We start from the raw sequence: 23,804 nt of genomic DNA on the forward strand, positions 1-23,804 counted from the left end.
ATACATGGTTAGATTCAGCATATCAAAGAACCCCAAGAATTCAATTTTTGATGAAATCAAACAAAGTTTAATTTTGGACCCTTTGAACCTCAATGTGGACCAATTTGATAAAGGGATCCAAAATCTAAATACAAGGTTAGATTCAGCACATCAAAGAACCCCATATATTCAATTTTTGTTGAAATCAAACAAATTTTAATTTTGGACTCCGATTTGGTCCAACTTAAAAACTGGGCCCAAAATCAAAAATCTACATACATGTTTAGATTCAGCATATAAAACAACCCCTTGAATTCAATTTTTGTTAAATTCAAACTAAGTTTAATTTTGGACCCTTTGAACCTTAATGCGGACCAATTTGAAAACCAGTCCCAAAATCAAAAATCTAAATACATGGTTAGATATTGCATATCAAATAACCCTAATAATTCAATTTTTCTTAAAATCAAACTAAGTTTAATAATGGACCCTTTGAACCTTAATGTGGACCAATTTGAAAACCAGTCCCAAATCAAAAATCTAAATACATGGTTAGATTCAGCATATAAAAAAAACCCAATAATTCTAAACACATTGAAATTGGTCAAGAAATGAGCAATTTATACAAAGTATTAGAATAGTATTGTTTTTGGCCCCTTTTTTCTAAATGGTTAGGGCCATAAGCCCTAAATCATTCCCAACCTTCCTTTTCTGGTATGGAACCTTGTGGTACAATTTCATAGAGATCCATAGACTTTATACTCAAGTTATTGGCTGGAAACCAGACAATCCGAGTTTTTTGGCCCTTTTTTGGCCCCTAATTCCTAAATGGTTTGGTCCATAATCCCCAAAATCATTCCCAACCTTCCTTTTGAGTAATGGAACCTTGTTGTACAATTTCATACAGATCCATGCACTTATTATACACAAGTTCTGGTCCTGAAACAAGAAAAATGCTTGTTTTTGGCCCTTATTCCTAAACAGTTAAGACAATAGCCCCCAAAATCAATCCCAACCTTCCTTTTGTGGTATGGAACCTTGTAGTACAATTTCAAAGAGATCCATAGACTTATTCTCAAGTTATTGTCTGGAAACGAAATGTTTTCGGACAACGACGACGCTGACAACATCATATTATACGAACGCAAAAATTTTGCGGTCGTATAAAAACTGCTCATTATTTTTTTGTGAGTTTTCTAATCCCTTTTTTTTAAATCTTACCTTTAACTGGAGGCATTAGATAGAGACAAAACAATCCATACAGTATAACTATGGAACCCATAGCAAAGAATGGTAAACCAAAGCCTCCAGCCTAAAGATACACACATATTTATGTAAGAAAAATATTGTCCAAGAAAATTAAAAAAATGAATGGATATATGGACTTATGTTTTCTGTCTTGTGTGATTTAAATATCAAGGAACAGATGGACGACTGCATAATCAAATATTTTGCGTTAATCAAACTTTGTCAAAAAAAGGCTGCTCTTTATTAAACCAGCACTTGAGTAACTTTTGTTTGTACTAGTAACTATTGGTATTTTCTCAAATTTTCCTTTGATCTTTCTGTATGATAATTTTCCATATCACATTACTAGAGTGATATTGGTTTTTCTCAGTTTAGTAGAAAGAGAATGCAATGACATCATAAGCTTACAACATTGATGTTGCCTAGGAAAATAGCCTAAACATATTATCAATGATCTTTCAATCATACTGGAGAATGTTTCCTGGCTAGTTTTGCCCCTATTTTGTTTGATCAAATAGCGCATTGATATCTTGGTAGCTTGCTGGCCTTGAGTACACAAGGATTTCTTATGTTCTAAGGAAGAAGAGAAAGTGAAAAACCTCATCTTTGCTGACAACCATTATCTCTTTTTTTTCTTTTTATCCTTATCATTTTTCACTCCTATACAATCTGTGACTTATTATTATTTATTTATTTATTCATTTTTATATTTTTAGAACTTTTTTCTTCTGATCTGTTCTATAGAAAATGTCTAATATCTCCAATTATAATGTATTTATAATAATGATATTTTATATCTTACATGTATTTATTGTATGTATGTCATGTATATGCTTTAATTGTTGGAAATACAAATAAATGGAGAATGTGTCCATAGGACACAGATGATGCCCCCGATTGCATATAACGTTATAAAAGGTCATAACTCAAGAACGGTAAAAGTGATGCTACCCAAATTCGTACTTGATCTGAGTTTTGCGGTAATAAGCATAGTGTATAAGAATCATAACATTTGGTTGAGGCAAAATTTAAGTTAGAGAACGGAAACAAAAAATTCAGCAATTTTTCCATCTGTAAAAAGGCATAACTCTAGAAAGGTAAAAGTGATGCCACCAAAATTCAAACTTGATCTGACGTAGGGATGGACGTACAGACGAACAAGGGGCATAAAAAGAAAACTAAACGAACAAAAACAATCATTATCTACTCTCAACACAGTAAAACTAAAAATTCTGGAATTCAAATTACTAAAATTTCATTTTCAAAATTAAGCATTTAGGACAGAGCCAATCTATGTATGTAGGTAGGTAGCTATAGGTAAAGGGAAACAATCAGCTTTAATTTTCACTAAATTTTCTCACAGGAATAAGTCATCAAGATTATTTATCTATTTGAATTCATTTTAAATCACAAACTGTTTCTGCTTTCAAAGAGTTTTCTGTCATATAAGTTTTTACAGTAGTTTTTCTAATGGAGATTTATCTAAATATAATTACTATCATATATGAAAATAAATGTCATTTGATCAAGTGATTTACTGTATTTCCGTGAAAATGAATCCTGTTGTCATTTGCGAATTCCAGTTTCATTCTTTATTGTCACACAGAAAAAATTCGGTGCAGGTTCGATTTTACTATAAATACAAGCCTGCACTAATTTTTTCTTCATGTAAAAGGGTCAAGACACCACAAGAAAAGCAGCAGATTAAGATTATGACTTACTGTATATAAAGCTCCACCTATTGCTGGACCTACCATCATACCTATTCCACTAAATGTTTCTAGTGCTCCCTGAAATAGAGATAAAAAAATATGAACAATTGCAATGATCTGGGGTCAAAAAATTAATCAACATTGTTCATTTTCAAATAACCTGATTTACAATAAGTGGATATACTAGTATATATTCAAAACAAAGCTGTTACCTGCTATTGTAATGCCTTGGGATTATTAGCTCTATGAAGCCTGTATTACATGCCTGGTATCTAGAGTGGATTCATTTATTTTTATGGTACCAGTTTTTATGGATTAATGAAAAATTTTATTTTTTTGGCACCTGTAAATTCTGAAATTATTATTGCGAATCACTGATTACTGGTAAAAATGTGAGATTTAATAAATGTGATGGCATAAATTTATGAATGAAAATCACTACTGTGATTAGGAATGTGAGTTTTTATTATTGCAAACCTGATACAGTTGCATTTTTCGAATTAATGCAACATTGCAATGATTTCAAAATTTACAGTATTTAAGGCCAAAAATAAATTTAAATTGTTTGGTGTTGCCTACCTACCCACCTAAAAAGCAGCCTACTCAAAATATTTTATGACACAAATGGTTTTAAATTTTTATTCAGATTTTCTCATGCTATAAAATTGTTTTTTTGTCTAAAACATGTAACTTATGTTGTTGGCCCCCTCCCAAAATAAAAATAAATTGGGAATGAGTCCATGGGACACAGATAATGCCCCCACTTGCATAAAATGTTATACAGGGACATAACTCAAGAACAGTAAAAGTGACACTACCCAAATTCGTACTTGATCTGAGTATTGTGGTAATAAGCATTGTGTATAAGTTTCATAACATTTTGTTGAGGTAAACTTATGTTATAGAATGGAAATGAAGAATTCAGCAATTTTTCCATTTGTAAAGGTGCATAACTCTAGAACAGTAAAAGTGACCCCACCAAAATTCAAACTTGATCTGTGTTTTGTGGTAATAGGCATTGTGTATAAGATTCATAATACTTGGTTAAGGCAAACTTAAGTCATAGAACGGAAATGAAAAATTCAGCAATTTTTCCATTTGTAAAGGGGCATAATTCTAGAAAAGTGAAAGTGATACCACCCAAATTCAAACTTGATCTGTGTTTTGTGTTAATGAGAATTGTGTATAAGTTTCATAACATTTGGTTGAGGCAAACAAAAGTTGGAAAATTAAACCAATTTATGGACGTACGGACAGACGGACGTACAGGCGGACAAGGGTAAAACCTACCTACCTACCCAACCCTACAAAGCATGGGTAGGCAATATCAAACAAGGAATTTTAGGGTGGCCTTATTTCTTGATTCAGCCAAAGTCTGCATACCAGCCTACAGAATATTTGTACTTCATTGCAAATGTTAAATTTACGGTTAACCTATATACATGTACCAAAGAAATTCATGAAAAATTAGTATCCCACCACTACTAATGAATCACAACAGCCTGTGTGGATTTTGCTTTTTCCACCGGCCCACCGTGGGCAGTCCACCCGTGCCCACTCTAGCTATAATCTCTTTTTTGTAAAAATATTGATTACAAATGCTTATCTGCTTTTTTCAAGTGATTGTACTTGCAAGTCTTTAGATGAAACAAAAGAAATTGAATGCCCACTCCTACAGGTGAGCAGAGTGGACAAGGTACAAATTTTGCCCACCCGGTGCCCACTCCCATGGTGGGCCGGTGGACAAAGCAAAATCCACCCGAGCTGTAGTATACCAATGAAATTCATGAAAAATTAGTATCCCACTACTACTAATGAATCTACAGTTATCCAAACACATTTCCTTTTGTTGCAATTGGTTGTGAAGGTTTGAAAGTTGAACGGTAGTCATGTATAGTTTGGAAACTGACCATGTCTAAGGGTGATGTTGGTCAACTATGGCCAAAATTGACCTGATGATTTTAGAAAAAAAGATGCCCGGAAATAAATCAATGGACAACAACTAAAGGCATAGGTCAAGTAGTGAGAAAAGCCTATAATTAGCTAAATTAATAAAAGAACATAAAGATGGGCTGGGTAACAGATGTTAAATGATGAAAATAGCTTATGTTGGCCCTTTTAGAGAGTAAAGGGCGATGACAGATAGACCAAACCCTTTTTTTACTATTTTCACTTACAAAAACAGTGGATACATTGTCAGGGAACACACTGGCAGTTATGGCAAACAAAGCTGTAACATATGCTGAGCACCCTAATGCTTCCACTACACGACAGCAAAAGCACATCACAATATAAACTGTCCCATCTGGACATCTATCTAAAACTCTGAAATATAAAAAAATATGTACGCATTTTATCTATATATGAAAACAGATAATTTCATACAACAAATGGACTGTGGTAATGAAATAAACTGGTATGTTACACTTCATTTCTGAGAAAATCAAGGGCCTCGGTGGCTGTGTGGTCTAAGCACTTCAACTGCTGTACCACTAGCTTGTCAACGCATAGGTTGTGAGTTTGAACCTGGCATGTGGCAGGTGCATTTGACTCCAATTCTAATTGATAACTAGGATTATAGCCAAGTGCTGAAAGTGGCATTAAATACCAAAAATCAATCAATCAATCTGAGAAAAATTGACCAAAAGGCACTCTTTGACCAAAGCGTGAAATGTTGGTCATATCTGTTAAAATAGTGCTAAATAGCAATAAACTATAGTCAGTCAGGGGCATTACTTTAAACCAGTTTTTTTTTAATTATCTGTACAGTTAATTTTGATAAGAAAATAAAATTACTCAGAAATTATTTTAAATTACAACAGATACATGGACTTTATGTACTTTTTATGAGTTTTATACTATTTCTAAAATTACATAAAATTAGGAAAATTGAACAGAGTATGCAGATAATAGGTAAGCTTACAAATACATGTAATGATAGAAATATTACAACAGGTAAGACAACAAAAATTAAAGATTCATAACTACTGATCTTTTCTTTATGTCCATCTTTGTTACTGCATGTCAGATATGTTAAATGTAACATCAAAAAGAAGATAAAAAGTAATAAACTGCTTCGCTGAGTGCAGCTGGATACACCCGCAGAGGTCCAACCCTGCACAGTTGGGGCAAAAATGGACACAATATTCAAGCTTGATACAGGTCTGTATTTGGATTGTAATTAAATATTTGACATATTATAGGTTTCTCAATAAATGTAGTCAAAGAACTTGAAATTGGTTATATGAATTGAATTTATATTCAATTAAAGATTTCTTGCTGTTGTGCAATACTTAGTAAATCTGTTGTCAGACTATAAACAAATAAAGTTCAATTTCTTCTCAATGTCATATTTGAAATTTATGAAAATCAATAGGGAGATTACATCAATAGCTATAAATAATTCACCAAAGTTTCATGAGAACTGCTGAAAGCATTTTTGAGTTATTGTCCAAAAACTGGAAAATCCCCCCTTTTTTAATGAATAAAACCCCATAACTCAGAAATGTAAAATCTAAAATTTATAAAATTCAAAAGGAAGCTTACATCAACAGATATAAACAATTCACCAAAGTTTCATGAGAACTGCTGAAAGCATTTTTTAGTTATTGTCCGAAAACTGGAAAATCCCCCCTTTTTTAATGAATAAAACCCAAAAACTCGGAAACGGTAAATCCGAAATTTATAAAAAACGAAAGGGAGCTCACGTCAATAGATATCAACAATTCAATAAAGTTTCATGCATATTGGTTAAAACTTTTTTGAGTTAATGTCCGACATGTTGACGACGGATGGACGGACGGACGGTCAACGGTATACCATAATACGTCCCGTAAACAGGCATATAAAAACGGTAAAATTTCCTTAATATTACCAATTCAGGGGCATCAACTCAACAATGGGTTTGTCTGATTCATCTGAAAATTTCAGTGCAGAAAGATCTCAACCTGATTAACATATTTACCCCATGTCAGATTGCTCTAAATGCTTTGGTTTCAGAGATATAAGCCAAAAACTGCATTTTACCCCTATGTACTATTTTTAGCAATGTCGGCCATCTTGGTTTGTGGATAACGTCATCGGACATGTTTTTGAAACTATAAACCCTAATGATGATTGTAACGAAGTTTAGATAAATTTGTCTCAGTAGTTTCAGAGGAGAAGATTTTTGTAAAAGATTACAAAAATTTACGAAAAATTGTTAAAAAATTTACTATAAAGGGCAATAACTCCTTAAGGGAGACAATTTTGTTCATGTTGACTTATTTGTAGATCTTACTTTGCTGAACATTTATTGCTGTTTACAGTTTATCTCTATCTATAATAATATTCACCAGGGTAGCAACCCAACAACGGGTTGTCCAGTTCGTCTGAAAATTTCAGGGCAGATAGAAATTGACCTGATAAACAATTTAACCCATGTCAGATTTGCTATAAACGCTTTGGTTTCAGAGATATAAGCCAAAAACTGCATTTTACCCCTATGTTCTATATTTAGCCATGTTGGCCATCTTGGTTGGCGAACCGGGTCATCGGACACATTTTAAAACTAAATACCCTAGTGATGATTGTGGCCAAATTTGGTTAAATATGGCTTAGTAGTTTCAGAGGAGAAGATTTTTGTAAAAGTTAACAGACGACGGACGACGAACGCCAAGTGATGAGAAAAGCTCACTTGGCCCTTTGGGCCAGGTGATCTAAAAATGACTCCACCTAAACTCAAATTTGATCTTGGTTTTATGGTTAAAAGTATTGTGTATAAGTTTCATAACATTTGGTTGAGCGAACTAAAGTAAGATAACGGAAACTAAAAAATTCAGCAATTTTTACATTTGTAAAGGGGCATAACTTTTGAACGGTATAACTGACAATGACTGACGCCACCAAAATTCAAATTTGATCAGTGTTTTGTGGTAATGAGCATTGTGTGTAAGTTTCATAACATTTGGTTAAGACAAACTAAAGTTAGAGAACAGAAACTAAAATGCTCCGCTGGGTGCAGCTTGATACGACTGCAGAGGTCGAACCCTGAACAGTTGGGGCAAGTATGGACACAACATTCAAGCTTGATACAGCACTGAATTTGGATTGTGATTAAATATTTGACACAGCATAGGTTTCTGACACAGAATGAATGTGGTCTAAGAACTTGAAAATTTTTAATTTACCTATTCAAACCATATCATTATTATTTGCTTTTATATATAAATCAGAAATAACCAATTTAAAATGGAAAATTTTAAAGAAAAAAAAGGGAAAAAAAATCCCCCCCCCCATTTTTTGAACCCCTTTATGATTAATCACCCCCATACTCAATCCCAGCCTTCCCTTGGTGGTATGGTACCTTGCAGTACAATTTCAGAGAGATCCATACACTTGAACACAAGTAATTGTCTGGAAACTAGAAAAATGCTTGTTTTTTGGCCCCTTTATGGCCCCAAATTCCTAAACGTTTAGGGCAAGTAACCCCAAACTCAATTCCAGCTTTCCCTTTGTGATATGGAACCTTGTAGTACAATTTCATAAAGATCCATACACTTACACAAGTTATTGTCATGAAACTAGAAAAATGCTTGTTTTTTGCCCCTTTTTTGGCCCCTAATTCCTAAAATTTGGAGGCAATTACCCCCAAAATCAATCCAAGCTTTCCCTTGGTGATATGGAACCTTGTGGTACAATGTCAGAGAGATCCATACACTAACACACAAGTTATGTCTGGAAGTTACAAAAATGCTTATTTTTGGCCCCTTTTTGGCCCCTAATTCCTTAACTATTGGTACCATAACCCCCAAAATCAATCCCAACCTTTCTTTTGTGGTATTGAACCTTATGGTAAAATTTCATAGAGATCCATTCACTTAAACTAAAGTTAGAGTGCGAAAACCAATGTGTCTTCGGATGACGACGGCGATGACGACGGCGATGACGACGCCAATGTCATACCAATATACGACCACAAAATTTTTTTGCGGTCGTATAAAAACCAGATACCTGTTAAATCAAAGGTTTTACTTAATTTTGTACCGTACACAACATACTCAATGTTGTACAAATGTACTTCCGATTGACTATTTATGTTGCTATGCACGCTTATTTTTTTTTCTGTGGTTTTGCAGAGATAAAATTTATTTGCACTTTTGTATGCGATTGATTCCTACATTTTGTGTTGCAGATTATTCATTTTCATGCTGTCTTATGCAAGGTTATTTAATTTCAGCTCTGAACAGGCCAGGATATTCTTTTACAAAATCCTTCTGCAACCCCCACCACAACCCCTGAAAATGAAATATTCATCCCCTTACATAGAAGAGATATTTCAAGGTGACTAACTCAAAACTACCAGCATTCACTGTAACAAATCACGACTAAGAGTGATTTTTTACTTAATCAACTTATTCACACTGTATAATATGACCATTCACTCTATCGTCAATAGACCATGACTGAGGTGGAGCCAATCTCCATAGAAATGAGATGTGCCAATGCTAATACATCTGCATACCAAATATCACTGACCTACCATTAAAGGTTCCCCTTAAACTGACCTAATCACAAACTAATACATGTAAAGTAGGCAAAAGTTTTAAAACTTATACATTGTTTACCCTGCCACCGCTGCCACTGCTGGAAACAGCAACCTAAGTCTCACTCTTTCGACAAAAACTAGTCAAATTTAATGTTTTCGTCCGGAAATTATAAACTTACCCAAAAAGAATTGCACATGTTCCGGTTACAAATGTACCACATGAAAACATAAACTTTGAGCCTATTCTTGTGATCTGTTCCAAAAAAAGACATAAAGAAAACATTCTAAATTTAAGATTGCATATTCTCATACTGTCAATTCATTATTATGTTTGGAAACTAATCTTTGTGGATTTCATGTGTTTAGGTGAACAACGAATTTAAATGTTCAACGAAAAACAAAATTCCTAATTTCGGAATATAATAAACGTTTTTTTTATACCTATGAAATCAAGTACATGTATCATGAAAATTGTTACTCATGAAATAAATGAATCCACAGTATATAAAGAAAAGAAAAAAACCAGAGTTCACCCCTGTTTTTGGAGGGTTTCGTGTTGCTCAATCTTTAGTTTCCTATGTTGTGCTTTATAGACTGTTGTTTGTCTTTTGGTTGTTTTTCATTTTTTGCTATGGCATTGTCAGTTCGTTTTTTTCTTATTACGATTTCTTTGGTATCTTCCAACTCTCTTTAACCAAAGGTTTCCTTTTATCCATATTTATATGTGAAGTTTTCAGATTCACTCTACAACTGGATAAAGAAAAAGATAATGAATGAATTCATGCAAGAATGGATGGATGAATGGATGAATATTTCAAGTCCAGTGGCAAATTAAATGCATATTCAGAACGAAAAAAATGTTAATGTGATATGGATATTAATATGATACATGCTTTGTAAAAAATTGACATAAAGGCTTTGAAATAGCTGTCAGTAATTGTGAGTACTCTCAGATCTGTTCCTGTTTTTTTGTTTCTTAGTGATGTATAAATATCCTGCCACGTCCGGCCTGTGTTTTTGTTAGATGTTTTTCTGCTTTGCATTAATCTGATGAGTTAAGCAAACACACAAAAAATAAACAACATTAAAATCTGACAACATACCAGTACTTACATAATTACCAAATATTGGTGATGATATAAAAATAATAAATTCAAAAACACCAAATATAAATCCTGTAACTGTTGTTGATACTCCTTTCCTTGCAGCCTAAAAATATATAAATTAGAACATTTGATTGGATAATCAGTTCAAGTAATCAAATATACTGTGAATTCATTATCATGGATACCAGTTTTCATCATGTTCATGGATTGAGTAAAATTTACCATTTTATGGATATTTGATTTCTGTGTTTTGCCAAAATCTGCATGAACATTCATATAAATCGTTTAAGTTTACTATTGAAATCCACGAAAATTGGTGTTCCTTAAATAATAAATAAAAAATAAAAATCACAAAAAAATGAACTCTGAGGAAAATTCAATAAAATGCTCCACTGGGCCCAGCTTGATACGACCGCAGAGGTCATACCCTGAACAGTTGGGGCAAGTATGGACACAACATTCAAGCTTGATACAGCACTGAATTTGGATTGTGATTAAATATTTGACACAGCATAGGTTTCTGACACAGAATGAATGTGGTCTAAGAACTTAAAAAATTTTAATTTACCTATTCAAACCATATCATTATTATTTGCTTTTATATATAAATCAGAAATAACCAATTTAAAATGGAACATTTTAAAGAAAAAAAAATGAAAAAAATGAAAAAAAAAATCCCTCCCCCAAATTTGTTGAACCCCCTTATGATTAATTACCCCCAAACTCAATCCCAACCTTCCCTTTGTGGTATGGTACCTTGCAGTACAATTTCAGAGAGATCCATACACTTGAACACAAGTTATTGTCTGGAAACTGTAAAAATGCTTGTTTTTTGGCCCCAAATTCCTACACGTTTAGGGCAATTACCCCCAAACTCAAACCCAGCTTTCCCTTTGTGATATGGAACCTTGTAGTACAATTTCATAAAGATCTATACACTTACACACTTGTAAGTAATTGTCCTGAAACTAGAAAAATGCTTGTTTTTTGCCCCTTTTTGGCCCCTAATTCCTAAAATTTTGAGGGAATTACCCCCAAAATCAATCCCAGCCTTCCCTTTGTGGTATGGTACCTTGCAGTACAGTTTCAGAGAGATCCATACACTTGAACACAAGTTATTGTCTGGAAACTAGAAAAATGCTTATTTTTGTCCCCTTTTTGTCCCCTTATTCCTAAACGTTTTGGGCAATTACCCCCTAACTCAATTCCAGCTTTCCCTTTGTGATATGGAACCTTGTGGTACAATGTCAGAGAGATCCATACACTAACACACAAGTTATGTCTGGAAGTTACAAAAATGCTTATTTTTGGCCCCTTTTTGGCCCTTAATTCCTTAACTGTTGGTACCATAACCTCCAAAATCAATCCCAACCTTCCTTTTGTGGTATTGAACCTTATGGTGAAATTTCATAGAGATCCATTCACTTAAACTTAAGTTATAGTGCGAAAACCAATGTGTCTTCGGACGACGACACCAACGTCATACCAATATACGACCGCAAAATTTTTTTGGGGCCGTATAAAAAGGAAAGGTCCCAATCAAATGGCAAAATCAAAAGTTAAACACATCAAACGAATGGATAACAACTGTCATATTCCTGACTTGGTACAGGCATTTTCTTATGTAGAAAATGGTGGATTGAACCTGGTTTTATAGCTAGCTAAACCTCTCACTTGTATGACAGTCGCATCAAATTCCATTATATTGACAACGATGCATGAACAAAACAAACAGACACAATAGGTAAAAATGTCAAAAATAGGGGTACAGCAGTCAACATGCTATCATCTTAATCACTATAAAAACAAACAATTGAAACAAATGTAAATAATCCACAGTAACTACTTAACTGTATTATCATTATAAATACTATCTCTGTACAAGGGCTTCACAACAAATAAAGGTCATTAAGTATCCTCATAGTAGTAGTTAAATTATATTCCTAGCTTCTTCTGAAGCACCTTAGATCACCCCCCGTTTTTTTGCTAAGGTTGTGTTGCTCAGTCTTAATTTTCTATGTTGTGGATTTATTTGTCTTTTTGTTGTTATTTGTTTTTTGCCATGGTGTTGTCAGATTTATGAGTTCTGAATGTCTCCTTGGTACAAATGTATCTTCTGACTTTTTTTCTGTTGTAAGACACCAAAGGTTTCTGTTATAATGTAAGAATATTACATAATAAGAAATTATTTTGGCGGACAAACTTGAAATTGGTGTATTCAAGCAATGCTTAAGGCTACAGTTCATTATAATTGTGTATAATTACTTTACATTTTAAAGGACCATAATTTATACATGCAAATTGGTTGAAATATTTACTTGCAAGCCAATAATATTTAAGAGAAGTTTTTGAACTGCTTTTGACAAAATTGAACCAAAATGACTGCTGATAGCAAAATATAATTTCTGCTTTTATAAATGTTTGAAACATCAAAAATAATTTGTCTAAATCTTAGCTAATGCCCCTTTAATCAAAACATGTCTGCTCTGTTATACAAATGTAGTACTAATTTCATCAATGTAATAATTTTCAATATTTTTGCACTTAAAGGACCCACACAATGTAATACCATCCTAAAAAGTGCATTTACATGAACATATACCGCATTTAGCCGTGTATAATACGCACCACCTTTTCATCCCTCCAAAATCGTGAAATTTTTTTTTTTTAAATATGAAAAAGTAAAAAAAAAAATTAAAATAATTAATAAGAAATGAAAAAGTGAAAAAAAAGGATGATAGTTAACTGTCTTGATATAGAACTTACCTCAGCAGGGAAAAATGGTGCTAAAAGTGAAAAACATGTGCACGCAAAAAAATTCATAAGTCCCATAGATAAAAGCAGCAATTTTTCGCGTCGTGTGATTCTGGAAAATGAAAATTCTTCTTTGTTAGTATCCACTGATTTTTCTTTTTCTTCAGCATCTTGAAGAACTCTATCAGAGTTAATTAAAGGGGTCTTTTCTGATGAATCTGTCATTTTGTTATTTTTTCTAAAAAAAAAAGCATATATTACAAATTAAGACCTATATACATGTAGTGGTATTAGGGGAAGAACAAGGAATACCGACATATGAATAATGATTTTGCTTTAGAGACAAGAAGTTAAAAAAAGTCTAAAATTTGAGTATCTATGAATTAGTTTGCCACTAGTTATCATCATGATCATTGATTGTACATGTAATAAGTTCCTGTATACAGATCCTACAAAATATCATTGCTCAAGCTTCAAAATGGTATCTGATGATATGGATACTTTCAGGAACACAACTGACTTTGAAATAGTGCATTCAACATAAAATAAACTGCTTCGCTGAGCGCAGCTGGATACTCCCGCAGAGGTCCAACCCTGAACAGTTGGGGCAAAAAAGGACACAATATTCAAGCTTGATACAGGTCTGAATTTGGATTTTATTTAAATATTTGATATATTATAGGTTTCTGAATAAATGTAGTCAAAGAACTTGAAATTGGTTATATGAAAGATTTCTTGCAGTTGTGCAATACACTGTGCTGTTGCGTAATACTTAGTAAATCTGTTGTCAGACTATAAACAAATAAAATCTTATAACTTGGAAACATAAAATCGAAAATTTATAAAAATCAAAAGGGAGCTTATAAAAATAGATATAAACAATTTACAAAAGTTTCATAAAAAATACTGAAAGCATTTTTGAGTTATTGTCCGAAAACTGGAAAATCCCCCTTTTTGTAATGAATAAAACCCCATAAATCAAAAACGTGTTGTCTGAAATTTATAATAAAATGCTCCGCTGGGGCGCAGCTTGATACGACCGCAGAGGTCGAACCCTGAACAGTTGGGGCAAGTATGGACACAACATTCAAGCTTGATACAGCACTGAATTTGGATTGTGATTAAATATTTGACACAGCATAGGTTTCTGACACAGAATGAAATTAGTGGTCTAAGTACTTAAAATTTTTTAATTTACCTATTCAAACCATATCATTATTATTTGCTTTTATATATAAATCAGAAATAACCAATTTAAAATGGAAAATTTTAAAGAAAAAAAAGAAGTAAAAAGGAAAAAAAAATCCCCCCCCGAAATTTTTTGAACCCCCTTATGATTCATCACCCCCAAACTCAATCCCAGCCTTCCCTTTGTGGTATGGTACCTTACAGTACAATTTCAGAGAGATCCATACACTTACACACAAGTTATTGTCATGAAACTAGAAAAATGCTTGTTTTTTGCCCCTTTTTGGCCCCTAATTACTAAAATTTTGAGGGAGTTACCCCTAAAATCAATCCCAGCCTTCCCTTTGTGGTATGGTACCTTGCAGTACAATTTCAGAGAGATCCATATACTTGAACACAAGTTGTTGTCTGGAAACTAGAAAAATGCTTATTTTTGGCCCCTTTTTGGCCCCTTATTCCTAAACATTTTGGGCAATTACCCCCAAACTCAATTCCAGCTTTCCCTTTGTGATATGGAACCTTATAGTATAATTTCATAAAGATCCATACACTTACACACAAGTTATTGTCATGAAACTAGAAAAATGCTTGTTTTTTGCCCCTTTTTGGCCCCTAATTCCTTAACTGTTGGTACCATAACCCCCAAAATCCATCCCCACCTTCCTTTTGAGGTATTGAACCTTATGGTAAAATTTCATTGAGATCCATTCACTTTAACTAAAGTTAGAGTGCGAAAACTAATGTGTCTTCGGACGACGACAACGACGACGTCATACCAATATACGACCACAAAAATTTTTTTGCAGTCGTATAAAAATCAAAAGGGAGCTCATGTCGATAGAAATAAACTATTCACCAAAGTTTCTTGCAAATTGGTGAAATTGTTTTTGAATTATTGTCTGAAAACTGAAAAATCCCCACTTTTTTAATGAAGAAAACCCCAAAACGGTAAATCCAAAATTTATAAAAAACAAAAGGGAGCTCACGTCAATAGATATGAACAATTCACAAAAGTTTCTTGCAAATTGGTGAACTTTTTTTGAGTTACTGTCCGAAAACTGGAAAATCCCCCCTTTTTTAATGAATATAACCCTTAAACTCGAAAACGGTAAATCCTAAATTTACAAAAAAACGAAAGGGAGCTCACGTCAATAGATATGAACAATTTACAAAAGTTTCATGCAAATTGGTGAAATTATTTTTGAGTTATTGTCTGAAAACTGGAAAATCCCCCCTTTTTTAATGAATAAAACCCCAAAACTCGGAAATGGTAAATCTGAAATTTATAAAAAAATAGAAGGGAGCTCACGTCAATAGATATAAACAATTCACCAAAGTTTCATGCATATTGGTTCAAGCATTTTTGAATTAACGTCCGACATGTTGACGAAGGACGGACGGACAGACGGACAGACAGACGGTCAACGGTATACCATGATAGGTCCCGTAAATGGGCGTATAAAAATACTTGCATGGGATTATACTGGTGTTTACATTTGTTCCAGGTGTGACTTTGAAAAAAGCCATATCATATGACTTACAACTTACAACTCCCGTTAGCACCATGTGTGACGGTCTAACCTCCGTATTTCTCATCAGAAAAGTTGTCCTTCCATTTTGCATTTCTGTAACTTTTTAGTTTTTAAGAGGATAGGCGCCTATCGCTCAATCCCCAACCTGGAGAACCAGAGAATTTTTACTCAAGGTTTCTTTCCTTTAGATCAATTGCCTACCAAGGCTGACAAGTCAAATCTACCCGGAATTTTATGTTAGAGTTATCTTCTCCTAGATGAATTACCTTCCAAGGCTGACGACCTTCATCCAGCTGGCTATTAACCCATAACTGGGGCAAGGTTGATGAGCGTTAGGGCATATCCACACATCGATGGGCCTACACACTTCATCTCTAGGGTCCTTGTTACTCCGAGATCCTCTACAGTTAAGCCTAGGACACTAACTCCTAGTTACCATGTGCTGTTGCGAGGAGGCACTGTAGAAGTCTTGATAATGCAGAGGATATGTACTGGCAGGAAAAACTTACGCACTCGGCTTTCTTTTCACATATGAAACAGGCTATCCAGCGGCAGTGGAAGAGTCTATGACTCCCAACCGCACTAGACGCATACACAAACCTGTGGTAACACCACCAGCACACCATATCATATGACACATACTCTTTATTATATACCTCAAGTACTGTGAATTCATTTATTTTCGTGGCTTCCAATTTTCATGGATTGAAGAAAACTTCCATTTTCTTGGATATTTGATATCGAGGTTTCATATATTCATAAAGTAAGATTGCTATTCGCTGAGCATTTAAATTTGTGGTTTCCATGTACCCAAAAAATCCACTAAAGGTGGTTTCCAACGAATAATAATGAATCCACAGTAGGTATTTTCATGTGACATGATGTAATACAGAGTAGGGTTTTGATATTTAAAGCCTTTGCAAATGTGACTGATATTGATATCATCACAGCTAGATGGCTGAAAATGGGTCAGTATGCGTAATTGATTTCCCATAGCATGCATAGGTGGTAATGGTAACATTTTCTTCTGTAGCTCAGTCCATATTGTAAACTTGGATATGTATGATGGCTCATTTCGAAACTGAGACATTTTCACATATGTGGTTTAATTTTCGGGGTAAATTTTTTCCGTAAATTAGCACACCCTGAAAATTCTTTCGTGATGCAGCTCCTCGTCGTAAAAAATCCCTTTTTTCACACAATAAGTTCTTTGAAAATTTAATACTTTGTATACATTTAATAGCTCCATATTTTTTACACATTTATTCTATGGTCCTTTACTTTCCAAATCAACATAAATGGTTAAGCTCAGTCACTTCTTAAAAATGTTAAAAATAGAAACATGTCCAATATCACTACACATAGATTTTTTGTTTACGCACAACTTTTGTGTTCCTCAATTTGAGGCACATTAGGGATATTGACCCAGATGACTGATACAGCACAATTGCCATTGATTTTATTACACAAACAGTTTACTTGTATTTACTAATATATAAATAAATTGCTTCGCCGAGCGCAGCTGGATACGACCGCAGAGGTCCAACCCTGAACAGTTGGGGCAAAAATGGACGCAATATTCGCGCTTGATACAGGTCTAAATTTGGATTGTAATTAAATATTTGACACATAAAAGGTTTCTGACACAGAATAACCGTAGTCAAAGAACTTAGAATTAGTTATATGATTTGAATTTATATTCAATTTTTTTCAACTATGCTGTTGCGTATTAACCCTTAACCCCCACACACACACTTTTTTTTGGCAAAAAAAATAATATTTGAAGAATTTTTCTTTTTAATTTCTGAAATCTGTAATGAGAAAAAATTGACCCCCCACAATTTCTTTTTACCCCCCCCCCCCCCCCCCCCCCCCCCCCCAAAAAAAAAAATTCTTTCCCTCAAGATATTGTCATAATCTCAATTCAAATTTCCAATGGAGTTTGCAACCATAATTACCCATTTAAATTTACCATAATGCTAACTTAATCTATTTTATAATAGAATTTAAAATATGGTGTCAAATCTTTCATATGGATTTTTTTGTGAAAAAAAAAGATGCAACATTTGCAGATATTTTTACTGGTCTTCCTCTATAAATTTGCATTTCTTTAAACATAATTTAAAAGCAGTGTAAGGGAGGTAATCAAAACGTTGTATTTGGATTACCTCCCTTACACTGCTTTTAAATTGTCTTAATTGTTCATTAACCATTACTTTATACATAAGTTAAAAGCAGTGTAAGGGAGGTAATTCAAATGATGTATTTGAATTACCTTCCTTACACTGCTTTAAATTATATTTTGTACTAAAGTATTTGTTCATTAACCAGGGCACCCTTGTTTTCCCCCTTTTTTTGCCCCTAGTTCCTAAATGGTTTGAGCCATAACCCCCCAAAGCAAATCCTAACCATCCCTTTGTGGTATGGAAACTTGTGGGGTAATTTCAGAGAGATCCATATACCGTTCCACAAGTTATTGTCTGGAAACTAGAAAAATGCTTATTTTTGGCCCCTTATTCCTTAACTGTTGGAACCATGACCCCCAAAATCAATCCCAACCTTCCTTTTTGTGGTATTGAACCTTATGGTAAAATTTCATAGAGATCCATTCACTTAAACTAAAGTTATTGTGCGAAAACCAATGTGTCTTCGGACAATGACGACGACGTCATACCAATATACAACCGCAAAAATTTGTTGCAGTCGTATAAAAATATACATGTACCAGAATATGTAAACGTGTACCTTACATTTTTGAAGATAAATTACAACTTGTCAATCTGTTGCTGATTTTAATAGTTATTAATTCTAAAAATTCAAGACCTTTTTTCATTTTTACTACAAATTGTACATAATGTATTGGCACTAAAAGGTAAATATCAACATTGTTTTGAGGTGCATTGCATATAAAGTTAAAACATGAGTTTTCAAGCATCTATTCATGAATCATGATAAATAGGAGTTATATATAAAAATTTTATAGGTAAACAACAATATAATTCATGTGTACTGGGTAGATTTCACTAGCTAGTTCCCCGCCAAAATAAGCTTTACCATATCTATGTATTTGATTTGTTTCATGTGTATATTACTTTTCTGTATTTCTTTATGTGTTCTTAATTAAATATGGTCTAACTTCATAAGTTCCAAATATCTAATCTTGCAAGTTCTTGCTTAGTCACAGAGTATTGCATAATCATACAAGGGTGTTTAAGGACTAGTACCCATGCATGTCTTGCACAGTGTAAGACATAAATATTACAACTGGAGTGTTTAAAGACCTGCTTGACTGGCTCTAAAGCCCTCGCACAGTCAGATACATAAATATATTGTATATATGAAAACAAATTCTGATAAATTACCATTTAAGCATTTAAAAGATGTAGAGATCTCTCAAATAACTTTCACTATATTATCTTTTTTTTTGTCCTAAGAAAGTTAAAATCATTTTATGTACTATTCTTATATATTTAGGGTTAGGGTTAGGGGTTAACGTTAGGGGTTAAGGTTAGGGTTAACTATTTAGGTTAAGGGTTAAGGTTATGGTTAGGGGTTACGGTTATGGTTAGGGGTTTAGGTTAGGGTTAGGGGTTATGGTTAGGGTTAGGGGAGGTGTAAGTGCACAAATTCCTCCATAAATCAGCCAAATTCAACTTGTTATACTAACTGCTAGACTTAAGAAAAAGTTGTTTTCTGAACAATTCTAATTTATTTTAACATGCTTGCTTCATAACTACAATCTAGTAAGGACCTTTTATCATACCTATTTGAACCAAATGTTTCAAGTTGGTAAGTCAAATAGAAAAATCAACCATTTACCCCCCCCCCCCCCCCCCCCCCCCAAAAAAAATGGTGGCCAAGGGAAATAACTCAAACTCAAATTATGTCCTATCGAAACCTATCTGTATCTGTAAAAAATCTTCACTTCCAATATATATAGGAGATCGATTATCTATTATCTTAGAGTCAAGCAACAACAAGTAATAGTCTTTCAAGACCTCTTAATAGACGACATTCGAGTTCGTTGTATTTTCGTCATAACCTTTGGTTTTATATTAGTGAACATCATTCCTGGGTTTATGGGCGTCGTCACTTCTGTTCCTATGTCATGTAAGTTGAGCGATTGGTTGAAAAAATGGTAATGCTATATTCATGATATTGCACTAATCATTCGGCAAATTAAATTCTTATAATTGATATTTAGCACTGCTATCATAAGGGAATTGTGATTAAGTACTTACGGAACAATATTATTTCTAGTTTATCCTGCATAATGACGATCACAAAGACGCTTGATGAACTTTAATACTAATAGAACAGGGACATCATGTACATTTGTACAGGCAATCCCCTCTATTTGGTAAATGACGTCACAAAAGCGCACAAAATTGACGAACTTTTCGGATAATGGACATAACTCGAAAATGGTCTAGACTATTATTTGGAATTATAGTTTATATAATATATGTTTTTTTTTTCTTCAAAATGGTCTTCTCTTATTTGTTTTTCATGATTTATACTGTGTTGAGGGGGAAGTCTAATCCCTCTTAAGATTCTGACTCCAGAGCGATTTTCTTATTCGGCTTGATTCAGATGCCTCCAAGGGATGATTAACATGATTAATTAGTGGTTGCTTAACGTCCAGTGGCAAATATTTCGTGCATATTCAAAACGATAGAGGGAGTTCCGTATCCCTTATGTAAGGCAGTCAACAGTTGCACACCTCAAAACACTGTTGAGTGTTCTAAAAACGACAATTAATAGTACCTGTTGTTTTGATAAAAGGTCGCATACTGCAGATAGCACGCTGACGGCTGCAAAAGAGTTATCCTCCCTGGAAAAATAAATTACTGAATCAATTGCGGAACAACTCTGTAAGAATACGCGAATCAGTTATCTGTGCATAAAATCTGTGACATAATATATTGACTAGTCCCAGATAAAATTAATAAAGGTTTATCCTTAAATATATACTACTTGTTAAAAAATAGACCTTTATAAACCTATGACTTACCTTAAAACTCGATTATGTTTACCGTTTACGAAGTAACATTGTTTTTATATCATAGGTCACTAGCCTAACTTACATTATGTTGTGCAACACACAGATATCGTCCTTCCCATTTCTCAATTCAAATCAGGTTTTCACAGAGTGTTCAAAAAATAGGTTAATAATCTTATAATGGCCTCCAGTTTTGGGGTGCGTCTTAACACTGCTATTCCTTAGTGCAGGCTATATATAAGGACTTATTAATATAATATGCCACTACTGATCACTACTCTGGGAACAGTATGTCAATATATATGTTCCTGCACTACTGAAGGACTTTAGAAGCCCAAGGGGTGCTATTCATGATCATTCATGTCAACAAATTTCATATTATGGTAGAGATTGATATTTTATGCATAAATTCTAAATTTTATAGAAAAAGAATCACAAATAAACGAGTAATCAGGGCTGTGACTACATTGAGGCAAATGAGGCAAATGCCTCATGTTGAAAATTTCGGAAAAAAAATCATAGGTTGAAACAAAAACTTGTCTTCATATCAAATTGTTTTCACGGCGAGTGTCTTGTAAGAAGCAAGTTCTGTTCACCCTCTGACGTCGTCCCGGTCTGTTTTTCGGGTCCACGTTCCTTATTTATTTTTAGTTTTCAGTCTATTGTTTGTCGTCAGTTATGTGTCTTATCTGTTACCGGGTTTGTCTTTTTTGGCAATGTTGCATGTCCACCGATGTCCAGATATTGTTCGAAAAAAGGTTTGAGTAGATTCGATACTACCGGACATAGAAAAATTGGTTGTTTTTTTTTTTCATGGAAAATTAAACTTTATATTAAAGAATACAAGACTGGCTCTCTTTTCTGTAAATAAAACTAAAAAGCTGACATGGGTTAAATTAAAGTGAGAAAACCAATCTCCCGGAATCAAATCATTTAAAAAGAAAAATCATGTTATGCCATACGACCTTTTATATTGAAGGGCTAAACTTTCATTAAGCCGTGTTCAGGCCCTTAAGTAGAAAATAAAGGGATATGGAGTAAATGTGCATGGGACAAAATCGCACACACTACATAGAAAAAGTACAAATTATCAATGAACAGGGTTTTTATTCCTGTTCTTCATCTTGACAGTCGCTTAAGGGTCTTCAACAATGAAAGAATCATTCATACCCTACAACAAGGTCAAGACGGCCCCTCGTGTAGACTTAAGCGGTACTTAAAGTATTGTACTGTGAATAAATTTCAAAGTCACAAAAAATTACACCAAAGTCTAAACACTAAAATACAAGGCCAGAACAGACAGATCCGACATTAATCAGCCGGTATAAAATGTAACAATGAGGCCTAAGAACAGTTTTCCTGAGTCTACCTTGAGTGTTCCCTTTCATCCCATTTAGGAACTACATCAAGCTGTTATTGAAATGCGTTATAAAATCTGAATTCACATAGTTAAATAAATGATAATCAGCCCCCTCTTAACTTGATTTGAAAAAAAAATAATTGACAGGTATAATACGTTTTCTGCAAGCCGAAACTCAATTAAAAAAAACAGCAGCCACACACTTAATTATGTAAAATACGATTTTTGCTTTATCCTACTTATCGGTCTTTTGATGTTGTCCCTAAAAACTAAGACTCTTACAATGAATCTATATATTTTGCTTTGAGACCAGAATATCGTCGAAAACATAATTAAAACAAAACTTTCGTTTCAGATTAAGAACGGATCCGAGAAACGCTCAGAATGCACAATTTTGCGTTATTTTTTCCAGAGCTTCCAGGCCCCTCGCCGAAATGTTTTTTGCATCGCTTCGCTCGGCGAATATATTTGGCCTGACTTTTAAAAGAGGCTAGTTACGGCCCTGGTAATAGAACATGTTTAGGCACATGCGTGCCGTTTTTTCTATCCCGATATTGCCGAAAATCAGTGAACCGTTACACATGTGTCAAATTACATAACTGATTACACTATCATATCTTTAAAAATAAAATAATTATTTGCATAAGAAAATAACCAGACATTAGATATGTTTACCATAAAAACACTTATAAGGATTTATTATTGTTTTGAAATCTTTTTTTTTTAATTCAACATCTATAGTTTAAATCTAAAGTATACATCGGTTAATTTAATGATAAGACATAGAAAATTGTTAAGTGTTTTTTCTTTTTAAAGTAAAGAAAAAAGTTTGTCCCTCCAAAATGATACCTTTAAAAACAAAATAATTATTTGCATAAGAAAATAACCAGACATTAGATATGTCTACCATAAAAACACTTATAAGGATTTATTATTGTTTTTAAATCTTTTTTTTTAATTCAACATCTATAGTTTAAATCTAAAGTATACATCGGTTAATTTAATGATAAGACATATAAAATTGTTACGTGTTTTTTTCTTTAAGTAAAGACAAATGTTTGTCCCTCCAAAAAAATAGCTCCTCCCCCCATAATTGTTCATTGCGTTAGTGGGGGCTAAATTTTGGAGACTGCCATAAACAACAGGAAGACGAACAGCAAACAGTTGATACAACATTTGATATGTATGACAGACGACGACGGACACAAACTGATTGTACTGAACAATTTCAACTACCACAAGATACCCTATGAATTTATTGACATAAGGAATATATTTCAGAACAATAACGAATTCAGCATGTATACTGTACAGACACCAGACACCAAGTGATGGATAAAATTGTTGCTTTTATTGCTTATTTCATTTTTTAGTGCAATATTTGATTGATTGATTGT

The 23,804-nt window shown here is 33.6% G+C and overlaps 1 protein-coding gene across 1 annotated transcript in view; it reads right to left on the minus strand.

Moving 5' to 3' along the window:
• Positions 1 to 20,880, minus strand: part of LOC127733022 (MFS-type transporter SLC18B1-like) — a 32,679-nt gene extending 11,799 nt beyond the window's left edge. Inside the window, exons 1-7 of the mRNA XM_052242275.1 lie at positions 20,813 to 20,880; positions 13,338 to 13,563; positions 10,579 to 10,674; positions 9,645 to 9,718; positions 5,117 to 5,264; positions 2,949 to 3,017; positions 1,201 to 1,291 (exon numbers count right to left, since the gene is read on the minus strand). Coding sequence (XP_052098235.1) covers positions 1,201 to 1,291; positions 2,949 to 3,017; positions 5,117 to 5,264; positions 9,645 to 9,718; positions 10,579 to 10,674; positions 13,338 to 13,550 — 691 coding nt within the window. The 5' untranslated portion in view covers positions 13,551 to 13,563; positions 20,813 to 20,880. The remainder of the gene's footprint in view (positions 1 to 1,200; positions 1,292 to 2,948; positions 3,018 to 5,116; positions 5,265 to 9,644; positions 9,719 to 10,578; positions 10,675 to 13,337; positions 13,564 to 20,812) is intronic.
• Between the last annotated feature and the right edge of the window lie 2,924 nt (positions 20,881 to 23,804).

The sequence above is a fragment of the Mytilus californianus genome, unplaced genomic scaffold, assembly GCF_021869535.1.
Source record: "Mytilus californianus isolate M0D057914Y unplaced genomic scaffold, xbMytCali1.0.p SCAF_3, whole genome shotgun sequence".
NCBI classification, from domain to species: Eukaryota; Metazoa; Mollusca; class Bivalvia; order Mytilida; family Mytilidae; genus Mytilus; species Mytilus californianus.